Raw genomic sequence first — 18,026 nt, forward strand, 5'->3', positions numbered from 1 at the left:
CTCATCTGCGCAGGTTAGGGGTGTCCGTCTTCCCCTACCTCGACGACTGGTTGTTAAAGGCGGGCTCGCCCCAGACAGTCGTCAGCCACATCCAGACTACGGCCGACCTCCTGCACCTGCTGGGGTTCTCCATCAATGTGCCGAAGTCGCACCTGTGTCCCTCTCAGCAGCTCCTCTTCATCGGAGCAGCTCTAGACTCTGCGCAGTTTCGGGTTTATCCTCCTGAACAGAGGGTTCGGGATATTCAGGCTCTGATTCCGATCTTTAAGCCTTTATCCCTAGTCTCGGTCAGGTTGACGTTGCGGCTTCTAGATCTGATGGCCTCCTGCATCCTTCTGGTGCATCAGGCCAGGTGGCGGATGCGGACTCTGCAGTGGGACCTGAAGTTTCAGTGGGCCCAGCATCAGGGCTACTTGTCCGACCATGTCTTGATCTCGGAGGGCACTGCAAGACAGTTGCAGTGGTGGCTCACGGACTGCGATTGGGTCAGCGGCAGATCCCTCTCACTACCCCAACCGGAGCACGTAGTTGTGACTGATGTGTCCCTCCAGGGCTGGGGAGGCCACATGGGAGAGGCGGAGATCAAAGGCCTCTGGTCTCCGGCGGAGTCCCAGCTCCATATCAACCTTCTGGAGCTGCGGGCGATCCGACTTGCACTGAAGGCATTCCTTCCCTCTGTCCGGGGGAGTGTAGTGCAGGTGTTCACGGACAATACCACCGCCATGTGGTACTGCAACAAACGGGGTGGGGTCGTGGACCCTATGCCAGGAGGCTCTCTGCCTCTGGCAGTGGCTTGAACATCAGGGCGTGACCCTGGTGGTTCAACACCTGGCAGGTTCCCTGAACGCCAGGGCGGACTAACTCAGCCGTCGGTGCATGATGGATCACGAATGGCGTCTGAACTCCGACGTGGCGCAAGGCCTCTTTCAGCAGTGGAGAGAGGCTTGGTTAGATCTATTCGCCACAGAAGAGAACACACAATGTCATCAGTTCTGCGCGTTGGAATTTCCAAGACGGCACTCGCTCTGAGACGCTTTTCGTCGCAGTGGAGTTGCGGACTGTTGTACGCCTTTCCGCCTATACCACTTCTGCCCAGAGTGTTGAAGAAGATCTGGCGCGACCGGGCCCAAGTCATCCTTGTATCTCCGGACTGGGCACGGAGGTTCTGGTATCCCGAGTTACGCAGCATGTCTGTCGATCCCCTGATTCGTCTGCCCCTTCAGGAGGACCTTTTGTCGCAGCAGCAGGGGACGGTCCTCCACCTGAACCTGTCTAGTCTCCACCTACATGCGTGGAGATTTAGCTGTGACAGTTGAGGCCATTTGACTTGCCTCCTGAAGTTTGTAATGTGATTCTGGCAGCCAGGCGTCCCTCCACAAAATCGGTATACGCCTGTGTGAGAAGTGAGCCAGGTATATGATGTTCACTATTCTAGTGAACACCTTGCACCAGTCCAAACAACCCTTATGGTGATGGTTGTAAGTCAACCTTATAGACCAGCTATCCTAGTGGTAGCGTGGACAGAACAGTCTTAGGCTAAAAGACTCTTGAGGGCGTGTAAAGCCAGCTGTTTTACCATATGTAACCCCTTGAATATCAAATGAAAGGACACCACACAATATATATAAAATATATATGTATTTATTTACCAACACACTCCTCTGAACTCTTTGAGGTCAGAGGCAAAAGCACACAACAAGTTACTCTTAGAAACACTTTAAATAGCATAATTTACAGTTAGGCCCTAGGGGCGCGTAAAACCATATACTAAGTAAGTGGTATAAGAACCACGACTCTGGAAAAGGAAAGGCCTAGTGCCTAGAGAATCGCTGGGGCTACACTATCTGACCCTTGGGTTAGGAGTAGGAGGCGAACAGGCGGCGCGTGCAGTGTCCGTACACTAACGCGAGAGTCAATAGAAAGTCAATGGGAACTTAAAAGGTAAGTAATTGGAGATTTAGGACACTTCCGGTCTAACTAGGATTATACAACTAACAAAACTAGACACTAGGATAGTCAATCCCTACAGGAGCACCAAAGTACGCGCGTTACCTCACCCACGGGCTGCGGGTGCATAGGTGTCAAAGTGTGTCCGGTTTCGCCGTTGAAGTCTATGGAGCCTGTGAAGAAAGATGCTGCAGGCGACCAGGAGGAAGATGTCCGGGTGGATCCAAGAGTGGATCGAAGATGAAGAGGACCTGAAAGCAGAGGGGACAGAGTCTAGGTCACTAGCCAGTGACCGGGTGGGACCAGGAAGGAACTAGACGTCGTCGAGGAGCAATCGGGTGCTGTCGTGAAGCTTGTCTTTGCAGCCACGCGGACCAGGAGGCCTCGGACGACCAGGTGCTGGAGAGGAGCTGTCCCACGAAGGTTCTCGCAGATGGAGGGGTCGACTTCCAGATTGGCCTAAGCAAAGGCAACCCATGCAGGATACACAAAAGTGCAGACCAGGAGGGTCTGAGGTACTCAACCTTTTCAGGGAAGCAAGTGCCAGTCTGGAGCAACCAGACCAGCGATGGATTTTCTAAAGGATTGTTGTCACAGGGCTACTAGCCAACTGGCCAGCAACCGGGACAACGCGTCGAGTAGAACACAAGCAGAAGGGCCCCACTCAGATCTCGTGGAGTGTGGAGGACTGGTCTTCGGTGCAGGTGGAGCTCGGTGTCGGGGTGTCTCAGTCCCCAGTGCACAGCTTCGAGGATGCCTCAGGAGCTGCGCTGTTAGCAAGTTGAAGACTTTCCAAGTTGCCTGGTTCCACGGGTTCCGACGCCTTCCACGGGACTCAGCTGTGCTGGAGTCGTGCAGTGGGGTCAGAGAGGTCCGGTAGTCGAGGTGTTGTCAGGCTCTGTGCTCGGGTTCCGGTGGGAACGGGGACAAAGCAAGCCGTCGAGTTGCTGGATGGTGCCTGGTTGCCCAGGGTGGCCACTCCTTGGCCACAAGGGAGATTCTTCAGTCTTCAGCTCAGGTGAATGTCAAAGGGTCCAGAGTTTCGTTTCAAGTCGATATCAGGATAAATGTAAAGTCTCCTCGGTCAGCTCCTACCTTTATACAACTAAAGGGGGCTGGTTTACTCACTAGGTCCCTCCTATGGGTGGGACCAGGAAGGGGGGTGGTTACACCCCCTTTCCTTTGTCCAGTTTCGCGCCAGAGCTGGGGCTGGAGTGCCCCAGCAACCTGTTTGAACTGGGGTATGCATAGAGCACCTAGTGTGCCCCAGGCAGTGTCTCATTCTATTCAACCCTCCCTGTCCCAATACACAAAGTCCTGTCTGGGTTGGTGCTCTCCAGGCAGGAAACCTATTGTCCAAACCTCCGTGACTGGAAGGACTCCTAGCAGCAGGAGGTCAGACTTGTGTCTGTGGCAGCAGCGTCCATTTTGTGACGCTGGGACTCTGGTTAACTTTAACCGGGATAGTCGGCAACAACATGTCTTCTCCCTCTAGAAGGGTGGAATGCTACCCCCGTCGCCAGAATTGGCGAGGGGGTAGTATTCCAAAGAGTATGACACCTTATACGACATGTGTAGATAAAGCCAAACACCGCGAGGATTATAATGCACTTAAGAGTATATGGTATGGCGATATCATAGAACAGCTATAAGGACATGGTTCCGAAAGCTGCAGACAGGCTCAGCTCATGCTAGAGCACCATCTCACACATAACCAAGCACTCTGCCTCCAGGATTGTTAAGGCCTGCTATAGGAGTGTGTGAAGGGGCGGTTGTCGCGGGCTGAAATAGCAGGCAAGGAGGCCGTATATAGTGGGCTATGCTGATTTATTAAAGTACACAAGAAAGTCCGAGAACAACAGGTGGTGTGACTCCCGGGGCGTCGGGTCTTGTCCTTCCGTGGGGAGGGTCTTCGTCCGGTCCTTCTTTGTCCCGGATCCCGTCTTGTTGGCCTTCGGGTCGGATCAGATGTCGGGGAGGTACCTCGGAGGGCAATAAGAGAAAGAAGGGACCGTTAGACCAGCACTGTGGGACAGCAGTCCTCCCGACACCAACACCGGATACGTGTGGGACCAAGAAACGAAGATAAGTGCGGAAAAGGGGAGGAAGGAGGGCGAAGGAGGAGGAAGGGAGTAGGAAGGGTGTCCGAAGGGTGAGTGAGGGGAGAGGGCCAATGTAGCGAGCGTGCTGTACAAAATATACAGTGAGAGGATCTTTACCGTGCTCCGTGCCTAAATAGGAGAGACTTTACACTATGTACACTGAGCACCTAGGGTGTTCAGAAAGGGGTACTAGGTACTCACGCGGTCCGCCGTAGCCCTCCGATGGACTACGGCCGCTCTTCAGCCACCTCCTCAGGGACTCCACCAATCTTCCGACCATACGTCTTCTTCCGCTCTCTCTGCTCCGTCGTCCTCTCCGTCTGCCTGAGAATCCTGCCACGATACTCCGACCGGGTCCTGGGCGCTGGGGTTGCTTTTCACTGTTGTAGGGGCGGGACTTCCGGGGTCGCATTCAAGTGCTTCCTGTTGGCGGCGTCCGGGGATTGGTTCCTGCATGGAAGAGAGGGGCGGGATACTTCGAGTCACTGTTACCGCTCTGTCATGGTGGTGTGTTACGGGGTTTCGGCAGCGAGGACTGCTGTGGGGCCCCCTGGATACCGGTGAGTCGTGAGGGGCGCGTAGTCCTGGCGGGGTTGGACGCGGGACAGGATCACATTCCCTTCCCCTAGCTGTCCTACTTCTACGGGTCGGAGAGGAAGGGTAGCGAGATAGGAAGTCAGCGTTGCCTTGCTCTGTGCCTTTCAGGTGGCGAGTGCTAAAGTGGTAGGGTTGGAGGGACAGGAACCAGCGGAGGACTCTGTCGTTATGACCTTTGTTCCGAGCCATCCACTCCAGGGGGGCGTGGTCGGTGTAAATTGTGAATTCCCGTCCCTCCAGGTAGTACCTAAGGCTTTCGATGGCCCATTTGATCGCTAATGCCTCTTTCTCAACGACGGCATAGTTTTTTTCCCTGGGGAACAATTTGCGGCTGAGGAAGAGGATGGGCCTTTCGTTCCCTGTTTCGTCTTTTTGGGAGAGGACAGCGCCTAATCCCTGTTCAGACGCATCTGTCTGCAATATGAAAGGCAAGGAATAGTCAGGGCTGATCAGGACCGGGCTGGAGGTTAGTGCTCTCTTCAAGTCAGTAAATGCCTGCCATAACTCAGGAGTGGGTTCCTTAAGGGCGAGGTCTGTGTGCGTGGTTTTCTTCAGGAGATCAGTGAGGGGGGCCGCCCTCTGGGAAAAGTTGGGAACAAACCTCCGGTAATACCCCAGGAGACCTAGGAACGCCCGGAGGTCTTTCTTTGTTCGTGGGAAAGGCAGGGTCTGGATCGCCTCGGTTTTGGTCTTCTGGGGTCGGATAAGCCCCTCGCCGAGAAGGAAACCGAGGTACTGGACGGTTTGGGCAGCCAGGGTGGTTTTTGCGGGGTTAATGGAGAATCCAAAGGAACCCAGGGAGGATACCACCTCATAAACGTGCCTTAGGTGTTGCTCCCAGCTGTTGCTGTAAATGACGATATCGTCCAAATAAGCCCCGGCATATTGGGAATGCGGGCGCAGGACCTGGTTCATGGCTCGCTGGAAGGTAGCAGGGGCCCCGTGAAGCCCAAAAGGCATAACAAGAAACTGAAACAGCCCCTCCGGTGTAGAGAAGGCGGTTTTCTTTTTGTCCTGGTCTCTGAGGGGTATCTGCCAGTACCCCTTGCAGAGATCGAGGGTGGAAATATATTTGGCCTTCCCTATTTTTTCCACCATTTCGTCCACTCTCGGCAGGGGATAGGTGTCAAATGTAGACACCTTGTTGACCTCCCGAAAGTCGATGCAAAACCTGACCGACCCGTCGGGTTTGGGGACAAGGACGATCGGGGAATTCCAGTCGCTGACCGATGGTTCGATGATCCCCATCGTGAGCATGTCCTCGATCTCCTTTCGGATAACGGCTCTGCGGGCCTCTGGGACTCGATAGGGTCTCAATCGTACCACTTTCCTAGGTTCTGTGTCGATGCAATGAGCGGTGACCGAGGTCCTTCCTGGACAGGAGGAGAAGACCCCGCTGACGGGTGACAGAGCGACACGGAGGGCCCTCGTCTGTTCAGGGGATAGGGCGGGATCTAGGCAGGAGTCAAAGGGACAAGCAGAGGGAAGCCCTGACCCGGTGAGGACAGGACGGGGTCCCTCCCATTTTTTTAGAAGGTTGACGTGGTATATTTGGGATGTGCCCCTTGTGGGATCTAGCTCCACCTCATACGTGACAGGGGTCACCTGGCGCCGAATGACGTAGGGACCCTGCCATTGTCCTAAGAGCTTCTGGTCTGAGGAAGGCATCATTAGAAGGACCAAGTCGCCTATGGCGAAAACACGGGTTCGGCTTCCTTTATCGTATTGTCTTTTTTGTGCATCTTGCGCTCTCTCCAGGTTCTGTTTCACGATTTCGCGTATCTCGGCCAAATGAGTCTTTAGGTTCTCTACGTACTCGGGCAAGGGTCGAGTGCGGTCAGGCTCTGCTTCCTAGGCTTCTTGTGCCATGTCCAGGAGAGTGCGAGGTGGCCGACCATATAATAGCTCGTAGGGCGAGTACCCTGTACTGCTTTGTGTTTTGCAGCTTATCGCAAAAAGGGCGAGTGGCAACATCTCTTCCCAGCGTCTGGCTTCCAACCCTATCAGTTTTTTCAACGTCTGCTTCAAGGTAGCGTTGTAACGCTCCACCAGACCGTCCGTTTGCGGGTGGTATGCTGATGTCCTGATCTGTTTGATGCCCAATTGCGCACAGACCTGTCTTAGGAGAGATGACACAAAAGGCGTGCCCTGATCGGTTAAAATCTCCCGGGGAAACCCCACCCGCGTAAACATCGTGATCAGGGCTTTGGCTATATGCTGTGCTGTGGGTTGCCGTAACGGGAATGCCTCAGGGAAACGAGTGGCATAATCCACTATGACCAGTGCATAGCGACACCCACTGCGGGAGGGAAGGAGGGGTCCTATAATGTCCATCCCTATCCTGCTGAACGGGACGTCGATGAGTGGGAGCGGCTGGAGAGGAACCCTGGGTGGTCGATATCGACTGGTTTTCTGACATATGGCGCATTCGCGGCAATAGGCTTTTACCCGCTGATGCACCCCAGGCCAATAGAATTTGTCCAGGACCGCTTGACTGGTCTTTTCATCCCCGAAGTGTCCTCCCAACAGGTGGCTATGTGCTAGAAAAAGGACCTTGTCCTGGAAGGGGCCCGGGATCAATAGCTGTGGCTTCAGATGAGGCCCTCCCTTCCGATATAACAACCCCTTTTGCTTGAAGAAGTAGGGACCTACTTGCGTGGGGTCTTCTTGGTCCAGGGCCCTTCCCCACGCCTCTTGAAGGGGGTCCTCCTGTTGGGCCGCCCTGAACTCTTGATCGGTTTGCCATGGGTGTTCGGCGACGGTCACAGGGTAGCCATAGGCTGGGTTGTTCTTCTCCTTCCTCTTCTGGGTCTTTGTTTTCCGTGGTTTGATCTCCTTGTGGGCCGAAGGCAAACCTTGGGAATATGGGGCCTCTTTCCACCACTGGACAAGGGAGTCGGTGGTATCCTGAAGGAGCTGGGGTAGCCCAGGATAATCGCTTCCCAGGATGGCTTGTTCGGGCAAGGCCGGCACAAGACCGACTGTGAGGTCAGTACCAGGGTCTCCGGGGTGCTGCACCAGTACCTGAGCGGTGGGGTACCGTTTTGTGTCCCCGTGGACGCACTGAATAGCCACCATTCCGGTAGGGTTCCCGAGGGGTAGAGTCAGATCTTGAGGACGGAGGACGCTCTGACGGCAGCCAGTGTCGGCAAGGGCGAGGACCTCCTGACCTTCAATAGACACGGGGCAATGGAAGGCAGGGGGTGTGTCCCCTGGTACATGACAGACGTAGTTCCTAGCAAAGCCTATCTCCATCGGTACCTCCTTCTGGGGGCATACACGTGCAATGTGTCCAAAGTTGCCGCAGTTGTAGCACTGAGGGCCTGGATTGGGAGGCCGGTACGGGATCGGAGAGGGCATAAGAGGTGTTGGTTCCTGTCTTCGGGGTAACAGAGGGCGGGGAGGACGGATGGAGTGCAGGGGATGCGGTCGGTGGACGGGCTCTTCCTTGTGGCGCTGCATGTCTTGGGCCCGTCCATAAGCACAGGCTATCTCAACCGCCGTCTCGAGGTTGAGCCTGGTGTGTTGGCGTACCCATCTCTGGGTTGGTGGGTGTAGGGAGTTCAAGAACTGTTCCAAGTAGATTTTTTCTAGGATGTCTTCTTTGGTGGAGGTCTCTGGTCTCAGCCACCGGTTAGTGAGATCCTTAATCCGGAAGGACAGAGCCCGGGGGTTTTCTTGGGGTCCTTCTTTGGCCTGTCGTAACCTTATCCTGTACGTGTCGTCATCAACACCGAGACGTTCCAGGATACAGCGTTTAATGTCGGCGTAGGGATTGTTACCCTGGATATTGGCCTGCTGGTAGGCGGCCTGTAAATCCCCCGTCAGAAGGGGTCCGAGGTATTGACCCCATCGATCAGCGGGCCAGTTCGCTGCCTGCGCGAGTCTCTCAAAGTTAGTAAAGAAGTAGTCCGGGTCTTCCCCCGGGACGTACTTCTGTAGCACTACGGAAGGCAGGGAGGCCGTTGGTCTTGGTTGTCCTATAGCATCGGCTAGTTTGCCCAGGGCCTGTTCCTGTACGGTCCCTTGACCCTTGAGCACGTCATGGAGCTGGCCCCGGTCATCCTCTGCGGTCTTTAGAAATTGTTCCATCAATTTCCCGAGTTGTTCCTGGGAGTCGGCCATGCGTTTCATGACGGCCTCCATGCTTTCAGCGAATCCCACTTCTGACACCACCTGTGAAGGGGCGGTTGTCGCGGGCTGAAATAGCAGGCAAGGAGGCCGTATATAGTGGGCTATGCTGATTTATTAAAGTACACAAGAAAGTCCGAGAACAACAGGTGGTGTGACTCCCGGGGCGTCGGGTCTTGTCCTTCCGTGGGGAGGGTCTTCGTCCGGTCCTTCTTTCTTTGTCCCGGATCCCGTCTTGTTGGCCTTCGGGTCGGATCAGATGTCGGGGAGGTACCTCGGAGGGCAATAAGAGAAAGAAGGGACCGTTAGACCAGCACTGTGGGACAGCAGTCCTCCCGACACCAACACCGGATACGTGTGGGACCAAGAAACGAAGATAAGTGCGGAAAAGGGGAGGAAGGAGGGCGAAGGAGGAGGAAGGGAGTAGGAAGGGTGTCCGAAGGGTGAGTGAGGGGAGAGGGCCAATGTAGCGAGCGTGCTGTACAAAATATACAGTGAGAGGATCTTTACCGTGCTCCGTGCCTAAATAGGAGAGACTTTACACTATGTACACTGAGCACCTAGGGTGTTCAGAAAGGGGTACTAGGTACTCACGCGGTCCGCCGTAGCCCTCCGATGGACTACGGCCGCTCTTCAGCCACCTCCTCAGGGACTCCACCAATCTTCCGACCATACGTCTTCTTCCGCTCTCTCTCTGCTCCGTCGTCCTCTCCGTCTGCCTGAGAATCCTGCCACGATACTCCGACCGGGTCCTGGGCGCTGGGGTTGCTTTTCACTGTTGTAGGGGCGGGACTTCCGGGGTCGCATTCAAGTGCTTCCTGTTGGCGGCGTCCGGGGATTGGTTCCTGCATGGAAGAGAGGGGCGGGATACTTCGAGTCACTGTTACCGCTCTGTCATGGTGGTGTGTTACGGGGTTTCGGCAGCGAGGACTGCTGTGGGGCCCCCTGGATACCGGTGAGTCGTGAGGGGCGCGTAGTCCTGGCGGGGTTGGACGCGGGACAGGATCACAGAGTGACTTATAGGTTACTGTGTCCATATTTAAGGGTAAATATAGGAATACTTTACCTAAGCAAGGGGTGATTACACGACCTTGCCCCAGCTGAGTGATCAGCCAATTGTGTCAGTTTGAGTGGCCAGCCAGGGGTGGCATAATACATGCTGCAGTGCTTGGTAGGCCTTGGTTACACCTATGCCCTGAGTACCTAGGGTACACTTCTACAGGGGCTGATAAGGTGAAACAATTCCTAATTGTGGATGTACCTAGAGTACATGGTGTGAATTTAGAGAGAGTACATCTGGGCTGTGGGTCTGATTAGCAGGCCCACAGCTACATCCAAGTCGAAAACCAGTGAAGCAAAAAGTGAGGGTGACCATAGGAAGCAGAGCCTACTCTCCTACAGCCTGCAGGTGGAACAAATTTGTGGTATGGTGCACAGCAAAGGCTGTGGATCCCCTTTATGCCCCCCTTTCAGAGGTTCTCCTCTTTCTTCTTTTTCTTGCCCAGCAGGGCTCTGCACTGGGCACTATCAAAGGCTACCTCTCTGCCATTTCAGCCTTCTTAAGGCTTCCTGATCAGCCTTCTCTTTTCAAGTCCCCTATTGTAAATGGATTCTTGAAGGGCATCACGCACATGTTCCCTCCTGTTCCTTTCGTGATGCCTCAGTGGGACTTGAACCTTGTTCTTACTTATTTGATGTGCGCTCCTTTCGAGCCACTTCACAATTGCCCTCTTCGTCTTCTAACTAACCCCCACCGCGCTACCGCGTTTTCCCGCTGTGCGCTGGAATTTAAAAAATGGCTTGTTTATGACCAAGCCAGCTCGTCATCCGCGTAGCGCAGGTAAAGCCCATGACGAGCTGGCTTTGTCATTAGCGCTGAAGGGGTTAAGACTGCATTCCTGGTTTTCATCACCTCTGCTAGGAGAGTCAGTGAGCTCCAGGCTCTATCTTTCAAACCTCCTTTCCTCTCTGTCCATCCGAACAAAGTTGTCTTGAACGCGTCCCTCTTTCCTGCCCAAGGTAGTCACAGCCTTCCACATTGTGCAGTCCATCACCTTGCCCACCTTCTTTCCACCTCCGCATCCCTCGAAAGAGGAAGAGAGGCTCCACTGCCTGGACCCAAGACGAGCGCTCTCATTCTATCTGGACCGCACACACCAGTTCCGGGTGGACAACCAGCTCTTTGTTGGTTACGTGGGCGTTAAGAAGGAACGGGCGGTGCACAAATGGACTATTTCTCGATGGGTCATTTTGTGCATTAAGGCTTGTTGTTCACTGGCTAAAAAGGAGCCTCCTGTGGAGCTGCGTGCCCATTCCAATCGGGCCACGGCGGCTACTACTTCCCTGGGTCGGGGAGTCCCCTTGCAGGACATCTGTCAGGCAGCTACGTGGGCCTGGCTGCACACGTTTGCTAGACACTACTGCATGGACAGCCAAGTCCGGAGAGATGGCTTTTGCGGCCGTTCTGTTCTCCAGGACTTTCTGGTGTGATCATCGGTTCGCAGACCCACCACTGGGGTTGGTATTGCTGGGGTATCTATTTTAAGGTAAGGAATCTAACACTAACCTGTATCTTTCAGATGCACAAGTTACTTACCTTCGGTAACGATATATCTGTAAGAAACAGTTGTTCGTGTTAGATTCCTTACCGCCCCATTCATCCTCCGCGTTCTGCAAATAGCTATCTAGGGTTAAGGTACATCCCTTTGAGGGCCCTAGTTTTTTGGCACCAGTGCTGGTGTTTATCATGGCTCTGCATTCCTGGCGCGGAAAAGTGTATAAGAACTGACGTCAGCGCGCGAAGGCGGCGTCTAAGTACTCTGGCGACGTCATTCCGGCGCCAACGACGCCGACAACGGACACGGAGCCGCAGACGACGCCTACCGACACGCAGGGGCACTGCTACGCAAAACTTTCCGGTTCCAGTCTGACGCCTGGGGTTATTCTAAGGTAAGGAATCTAACACGAACTACTGTTTCTTACAGATATATCGTTACCGAAGGTAAGTAACTTGTGCTTATAGCCACCTGTGATTCCAACCTGAAGCTCTGATATTTGTAGATGTCATCGTAGTTCATCTTGGTGTTTGTAACTGTATTCTATTTTCATTCTGACTAACATATACCAAAATATAAATCGTAAGTATGCAAAATTGATTTGCCTACACAATGTAGACCAAGAATTTTTTTTAATGAGGCCCATCTCACAATTCAAATTTTTGCGTGTAAAGTGCACTGATGTCTGAAAAGCGGCCTACACTATATAAAACTACAGATACATTCTTTTCGGGTCCGTCTAAGTTATTTGGGGAGTTAATGGGGTAAGTGGTTTTCTTTGCTGGTCAAGTAGATATTTGTAGCATTTAGTCTCTTGGACAAACAGTTTTCGATTCCACACTCCTGTTTCTTGCGTGTTTAGGAAGACTAGGTCCTGCTCTTTACCAGCACAAAATGCGTGCCTAAAGTTCCCTCACTTTAATCTCGGCAAACTTGTCATTCTGCAGTCTCCCTGTTCGACTTTACTTCACAAGCTTGAGGTATTCTTCTCTTTGGATGTCTGTAGACCCCTTAAGTACTATATTGACAGATCGAAGGACATCAGAAGTTCTGATCAACTGTGTTTCCTGTGCCACTTGGACTTTACCTGATTACAGTGAAAGGAATTGCACGGTCTATTTCTGCCTTTATCGTATAATTCCATAGGAGCCACTCGCCTACACATTGGAAAGCACTAGCCCAAACCACCAGATGCATATCATCCATGGCCGTGTCATTACGGTTCTTGTGCTCCATGACTTTCTCTAAACTTGCCCCACAGAGCAAGTGCATGTTTGCGATGTTTACCAAGTGCCACTGCATAGATATATTTGCAGCTGGTTGTTTGGTGGTGAGTCGAGTGGTCCTGCACAACTGGTTTCTTTAGGGAGTGTGAGAAGTTGGCCTGGTATGTGAGGATCACTATTCTAGTGAACACCTTGCACTAGTCCAAACAACCCTATGGTGATGGTTGTAAGTCAACCTTATAGACCAGCTATCCCAGACGTAGCGTGGACAGAACAGTCTTAGGCTAAAAGACTCTTGAGGGCGTGTAAAGCCAGCTGTGTTACCATATGTAACCCCTTGAATATCAAATGAAAGGACACCACACAGGATATATATATAAAATATTGATGTATTTATTTACTAACACACTCCTCTGAACTCTTTGAGATCAGAGGCAAAAACACATAAGTTATACTCAGAAATACATTAAATAGCACAATTTACAGTTAGGCCCTAGGGGCGCGTAAAACCATATACTAAGTAAGTGGTATAAGAACCACGACTTGGGAAAGGCCTAGGGCCTAGAGGATCGCTGGGGCTACACTATCTGACCCTTGGTTTAGGAGTAGGAGGCCCACAGGCGGCGCGTGCAGAGTCAGTACTCACGCGAGAGTCAATAGAAAGTCAACAGGAACATAAAAAGGTAAGTAATGAAGTTTTAGGGCACTTCCGGTCAAACTAGGCTTACACAACTAGCAAAACTGGACACTAGGATAGTCAATCCCTACAGGAGCACCGAAGTACTCTCGTTGCCTCACCCACGGGCTGCAGGTGCATAGGTGTCAAAGTGTGTCGGGTTTTCTCGTCGTTTCCTAAGGAGCCTCGGAAGAAGATGCTGCAGGCGACCAGGAGGAAGATGTCCGGGTGGATCCAAGGGTGAATCGGAGTTGAAGAAGACCTGAAAGCAGAGGGGACAGAGTCTAGGTCACTAGCCAGTGACTGGCTGGAACCAGGAAGGAACCAGATGTCGTCGAGGAGCAATCAGGTGCAGATGTGAAGCTTGTCGTTGCAGCCACGCGGACCAGGAGGTGTCCAGGTGACCAGGTGCTGGAGAGGAGCTGTCCCACGAAGGTTCTCGCAGATGGAGGGGTCGGCTTCAAGATCGGAGCCAACAAGCCTAAGCAAAGGCAACCCACGCAGGATACACTAAAGGCTTCTGGTGCAGACCAGGAGGGTCTGAGGTACTTCACCTTTGCAGGGAAGCAAGGGCCAGTCTGGAGCAACCAGACCAGCGGTGGATTTTCTCAAGGATCGTCGTCAGAGGGCTACTAGCCAACGGACCAGCAACCGGACAACGCGTCGAGCAGAACACAAGCAGAAGGGCCCCACGCAGATCTCGTGGAGTGTGGAGGGCTGGTCTTCGGTGCAGGTAGAGCTCGGTGTCTGGGTGTCTCAGTCCCCAGTGCACAGCTTCGAGGATGCCCCAGGAGCTGCACTGGTAGCAAGTTAAAGACTTTCCAAGTTGGCTGCTTCCACGGAATCCGACGCCTTCCATGGTGCTCAGCTGTGCTGGTGTCGTGCAGTGGGGTCAGAGGAGTCCGGGGGTCGAAGTCTTGTCAGGCTCTGTGCTCGAGTTCCGGCGGGAACAGGGACAAAGCAAGCCGTCGAGTTGCTGGATGGTGCCTGGTTGCCCAGGGTGGTCACTCCTTGGCCACAAGGGAGATTCTTCAGGCTTCAGTTGAATGCCGAAGGGTCCAGAGTTTCGTCTTCTATTAGATTCCAGGATTAATCTAAAGTCTCCTGGGTCAGCTCCTACCTTTATACAACTAAAGGGGGCTGGTTTACTCACTAGGTCTCTCCTACGGGTGGGACCAGGAAGGGGGGTGGTTACACCCCCTTTCCTTTGTCCAGTTTCGCGCCAGAGCTGGGGCTGGAGTGCCCCAGCACCGGTTTGAACTGGCCTATGCATGGGATACCTTGTGTGCCCCAGGCAGTGTCTCATTCTATTCAGTCCTCCCTGTCCCAATGCACAGTCCTGTCTGGGGTGGTGCTCGCACCTCTTCAGGCAAGAAACCTATTGTCCAGGCCTCCCTCGCTGGAAGGACTCCCAGGAGCAGCAGGAGGTCAGACTTGTGTCTGTGGTGGCAGCATCCATTTTGTGATGCTGGGGCTCTGGTTAACTTTAACCGGGATAGTCCGCAACAAACATGTCTTCTCCCTCTAGAAGGTTGGAATGCTACCCCCGTCGCCAGAATTGGCGAGGGGTAGTATTCCAAAGCGTATGACCCCTTACACGACATGTGTAGATAAAGCCAAACACCGCGCGGATTATAATGCACTTAAGAGTATATGGTATGGCAATATCATTGAACAGCTATAAAGACATGGTTCCGCAAGCTGCAGACAGGCTCAGCTCATGCTAGAGCACCATCTCACACATAACCAAGCACTCTGCCGCCAGGATTGTTAAGGCCTGCCATAGGAGTGACTTATAGGTTACTGTGTGTCTATATATAAGGGTAGATATAGGCATACCATACCTAAGCAAGGGGTGATTACACGACCTTGCCCCAGCTGAGTGATCAGGCAGTTGTGTCAGTTTGAGTGGCCAGCCAGGGGTGGCACAATACATGCTGCAGCCCCTGATAGGTCTTGGTTACACCTATGCCCTGAGTACCTAGGGTACACTTCTACAGGGGCTGATATGTGAACCAATTCCCAATTGTGGATGTACCTAGAGTACATGGTGTGAATTTAGAGAGTGCATCTGGGCTGTGGGTCTGGTTAGGAGGCCCACAGCCACAAGTCGAAAACCAGTAAAGCAAAAGCAAAATGTGGGGGTGACCATAGGAAGCAGACCCTACTCTCCTACAGGGAGTGCATGTGATCCACCTACTTATTTATACATATGTATTTTTTGTATTCAACTGCTCTTCCCATTTAAGCATGTGAATCTATGAAAGTTCCAATGTTGAAGACAAAACAAGTTAAACTGCAATTCTCCTGCACTGGTATGCTTCACAGATTCACATGCCTTCTTCACTAATCTCCATTCTGATGCGCCCCCTTTCTCCACTATCCCTCCACATTTGTGCTAGGAATCTGAGCAATAGTTGCCTCTTGCTGCAGTGGAGGGCACATTCACCTTATTGGCTGAAGTTTGCCATTTTATGTGAGGTAAATGTGCTGCTAAAGAACATGGTTGTTTGTGTAGCTGCATGTTAATATTGTTCACTGATAAACATACAATTACCTGGGGCTCCTATTTTGATGGGGAATGATTTGAACAATTATACGTTTCTCATCTTGGTAACTGTTTTACAGTTGGTCTTTAGTCCTCATTCACGTTATTGACAAACACCCCTTTATCGCTTGATCTACCTTCCGGTAGACTGATTTTAGGTGTCTTCATGTGTCAACCGAGTAAAACTGGTGGTTGCTTATGCACTATTGCTCCCACGTCTTTTGTGTGACAGGTAATGCACCATTACTCTCCTCCATTCAGAACATAAGTTTGATCTGCAAGAAGAGAGACTACAGACTACAACCAGATGAAGTTATTTCATATTAAGTGGGACTTTTTCTTTGATTTTCTGTAAATTTTTCACCTGAAATTTGAGTCCCTTGATAGAAAACATCCCAAGTATTTGGGCTCGTTGCTCACTGGCAAAATGTAACCAGCCATGAATCTTTTTGACCCTATTTCTGCTCACAAATCTCCAAATGACTTTAATAGCTCTGCCTTTAATAGCTCTGCCTTTTTGTGCATAAAGTTTCTGGTAGTTTTTGTCGATCTTCCTGATCTTTAAAACATTTTTTTTCTACTTGCAGTGCAATGAGGATTTTCAGGAAAGCGTCCAGATTTGTGAAGCTCTGATGTTGGAGAAGGTATTATTAGTAACTTTATATAGTGGATATGGTATTTTAATGTTTGCTCAAGTAGTGACCATTCAGTTATTTTGTTTTCTCTAGGAAAGTACCTTTCATGAGATGGCTACAATGAGGGAACATTTTGACAGTGTAGTATTGGAGAATGAGAGACTAAAACATGAAATCAATGATTTGAAAGTGCAGTTAAATGAAAAGAAAGAACTCTCCGAGTTTGAGTTGCTTGAAAAGGAAGCACAGAAAGAACACGAGGTATGTTAACAAAATGTTTAGAAATTGCTTTAAAATATATTTGCTATTAATATTGTGATACATGTATGTAGGAAGAACTCTTTATATGGACTTATCTCCCCTAAGCTATATCTATGGCCATCTACAGTGTTGCTAGAACTTCCTACACAATATTTAGTTCTGTATTCCCTACCTTAGAATATTCCCCTGGTGTTAGACTGGATGGGGAAAATCCTGAGCAGTACCTCTGCACATTGGTAGATGGCGTTGTTAGGCTCTCCGTCTGCTGTGCGAGAAGTGGCTTGCACAGGGTCTATATTGACTGCACCCCAGGCCGCTGACATCAGTTCTTTTCTTTCTTCGCCAGGCAGCAAAGGTCCGGAGATAGCTACCTCCACTCATTTTGTTGTCCGACATTTTTTTCAATGTTTTGTTGAGATTCTTTTTCAAAGACTTGTCTCCCACTGCAGCAGGGATGTCCCCCAAGAAACCAGTGGGGTTTAACCTCTGTGATTTGTGTCACAGGCAGATATCTGTGACAGACCTCCATCTGGTTTGCCTCTGGTACCTGTAGCCGGGCCATGACTTCAAGGCTATAAAGAAAGTTGCGCCATCAACCTTCAGCTGCATGGCTTATCTCTGGGTCCGCTCCATGTCTCTTGAAATTAATTTAAGCTACTCCCACCCAGCTACAGGAGTTTTATGAGAGGCCTGGCACCTCATTTTAGGGTGAGCCGACCCCTCGAGTGCGCCTTCTGTCCTCTTGGATATGGCAGGTGCCCCCACTGGATTTCTGCTTGAAGGGTCTTCCCTCTGCCCTAGTCGGCCCCCTGTATGTGATGCTGGATCCAGACTGTATGCGGTGCTAGATCCAGACTGTCTCCAGTTGCGAGACCATGACATTTTCCAGTTCCAGTTTTGTTGCTCCCAGGGCACTGATGCGATCATCGTACCCAACACTGACACACAGCTGTATAGGCATTACCCAACACAGACTTTGGTGACGGCTGGAACTCGGCCTTCCGAGTTGTAGCTAGGACAATCTTTTTTTGATGTGCCCTGTGAGGAGTATGATTGGGGAGGATCTGAGGATCCTTATGGCTATCAGAAACATTTAGAAGAGCACGAAGACCACTAGTATGAGGTACTGGCAGATGCCAGTGGTCTGGACACCTCCCGAGACACTTTATTAGTCTCCCTTGCTTGTGTGGCTACGAAGGAAAAGCCTTGATTTGCCTTACTGGTGAGGGGGGCGGCTGAGGTCGTGGACTTTATGCTGCATACAGTGACAGTCAAGATGATTCTGCAAGGATTTGCCTACACAGAACCTCTCCTCTCAATGAAACCCTTACAGATGTCTAAGTTAGGG

At 51.7% G+C, this 18,026-nt stretch overlaps 1 protein-coding gene across 1 annotated transcript in view; it reads left to right on the forward strand.

Moving 5' to 3' along the window:
• LOC144818836 (uncharacterized) overlaps positions 1 to 18,026 on the forward strand; it is a 1,999,126-nt gene that overhangs the window by 445,482 nt on the left and 1,535,618 nt on the right. The window contains 2 exon segments of the mRNA XM_078676624.1: positions 16,370 to 16,426; positions 16,511 to 16,678. Coding sequence (XP_078532750.1) covers positions 16,370 to 16,426; positions 16,511 to 16,678 — 225 coding nt within the window.

The sequence above is a fragment of the Lissotriton helveticus genome, chromosome 2_1, assembly GCF_964261635.1.
Source record: "Lissotriton helveticus chromosome 2_1, aLisHel1.1, whole genome shotgun sequence".
Taxonomy (NCBI): Eukaryota; Metazoa; Chordata; class Amphibia; order Caudata; family Salamandridae; genus Lissotriton; species Lissotriton helveticus.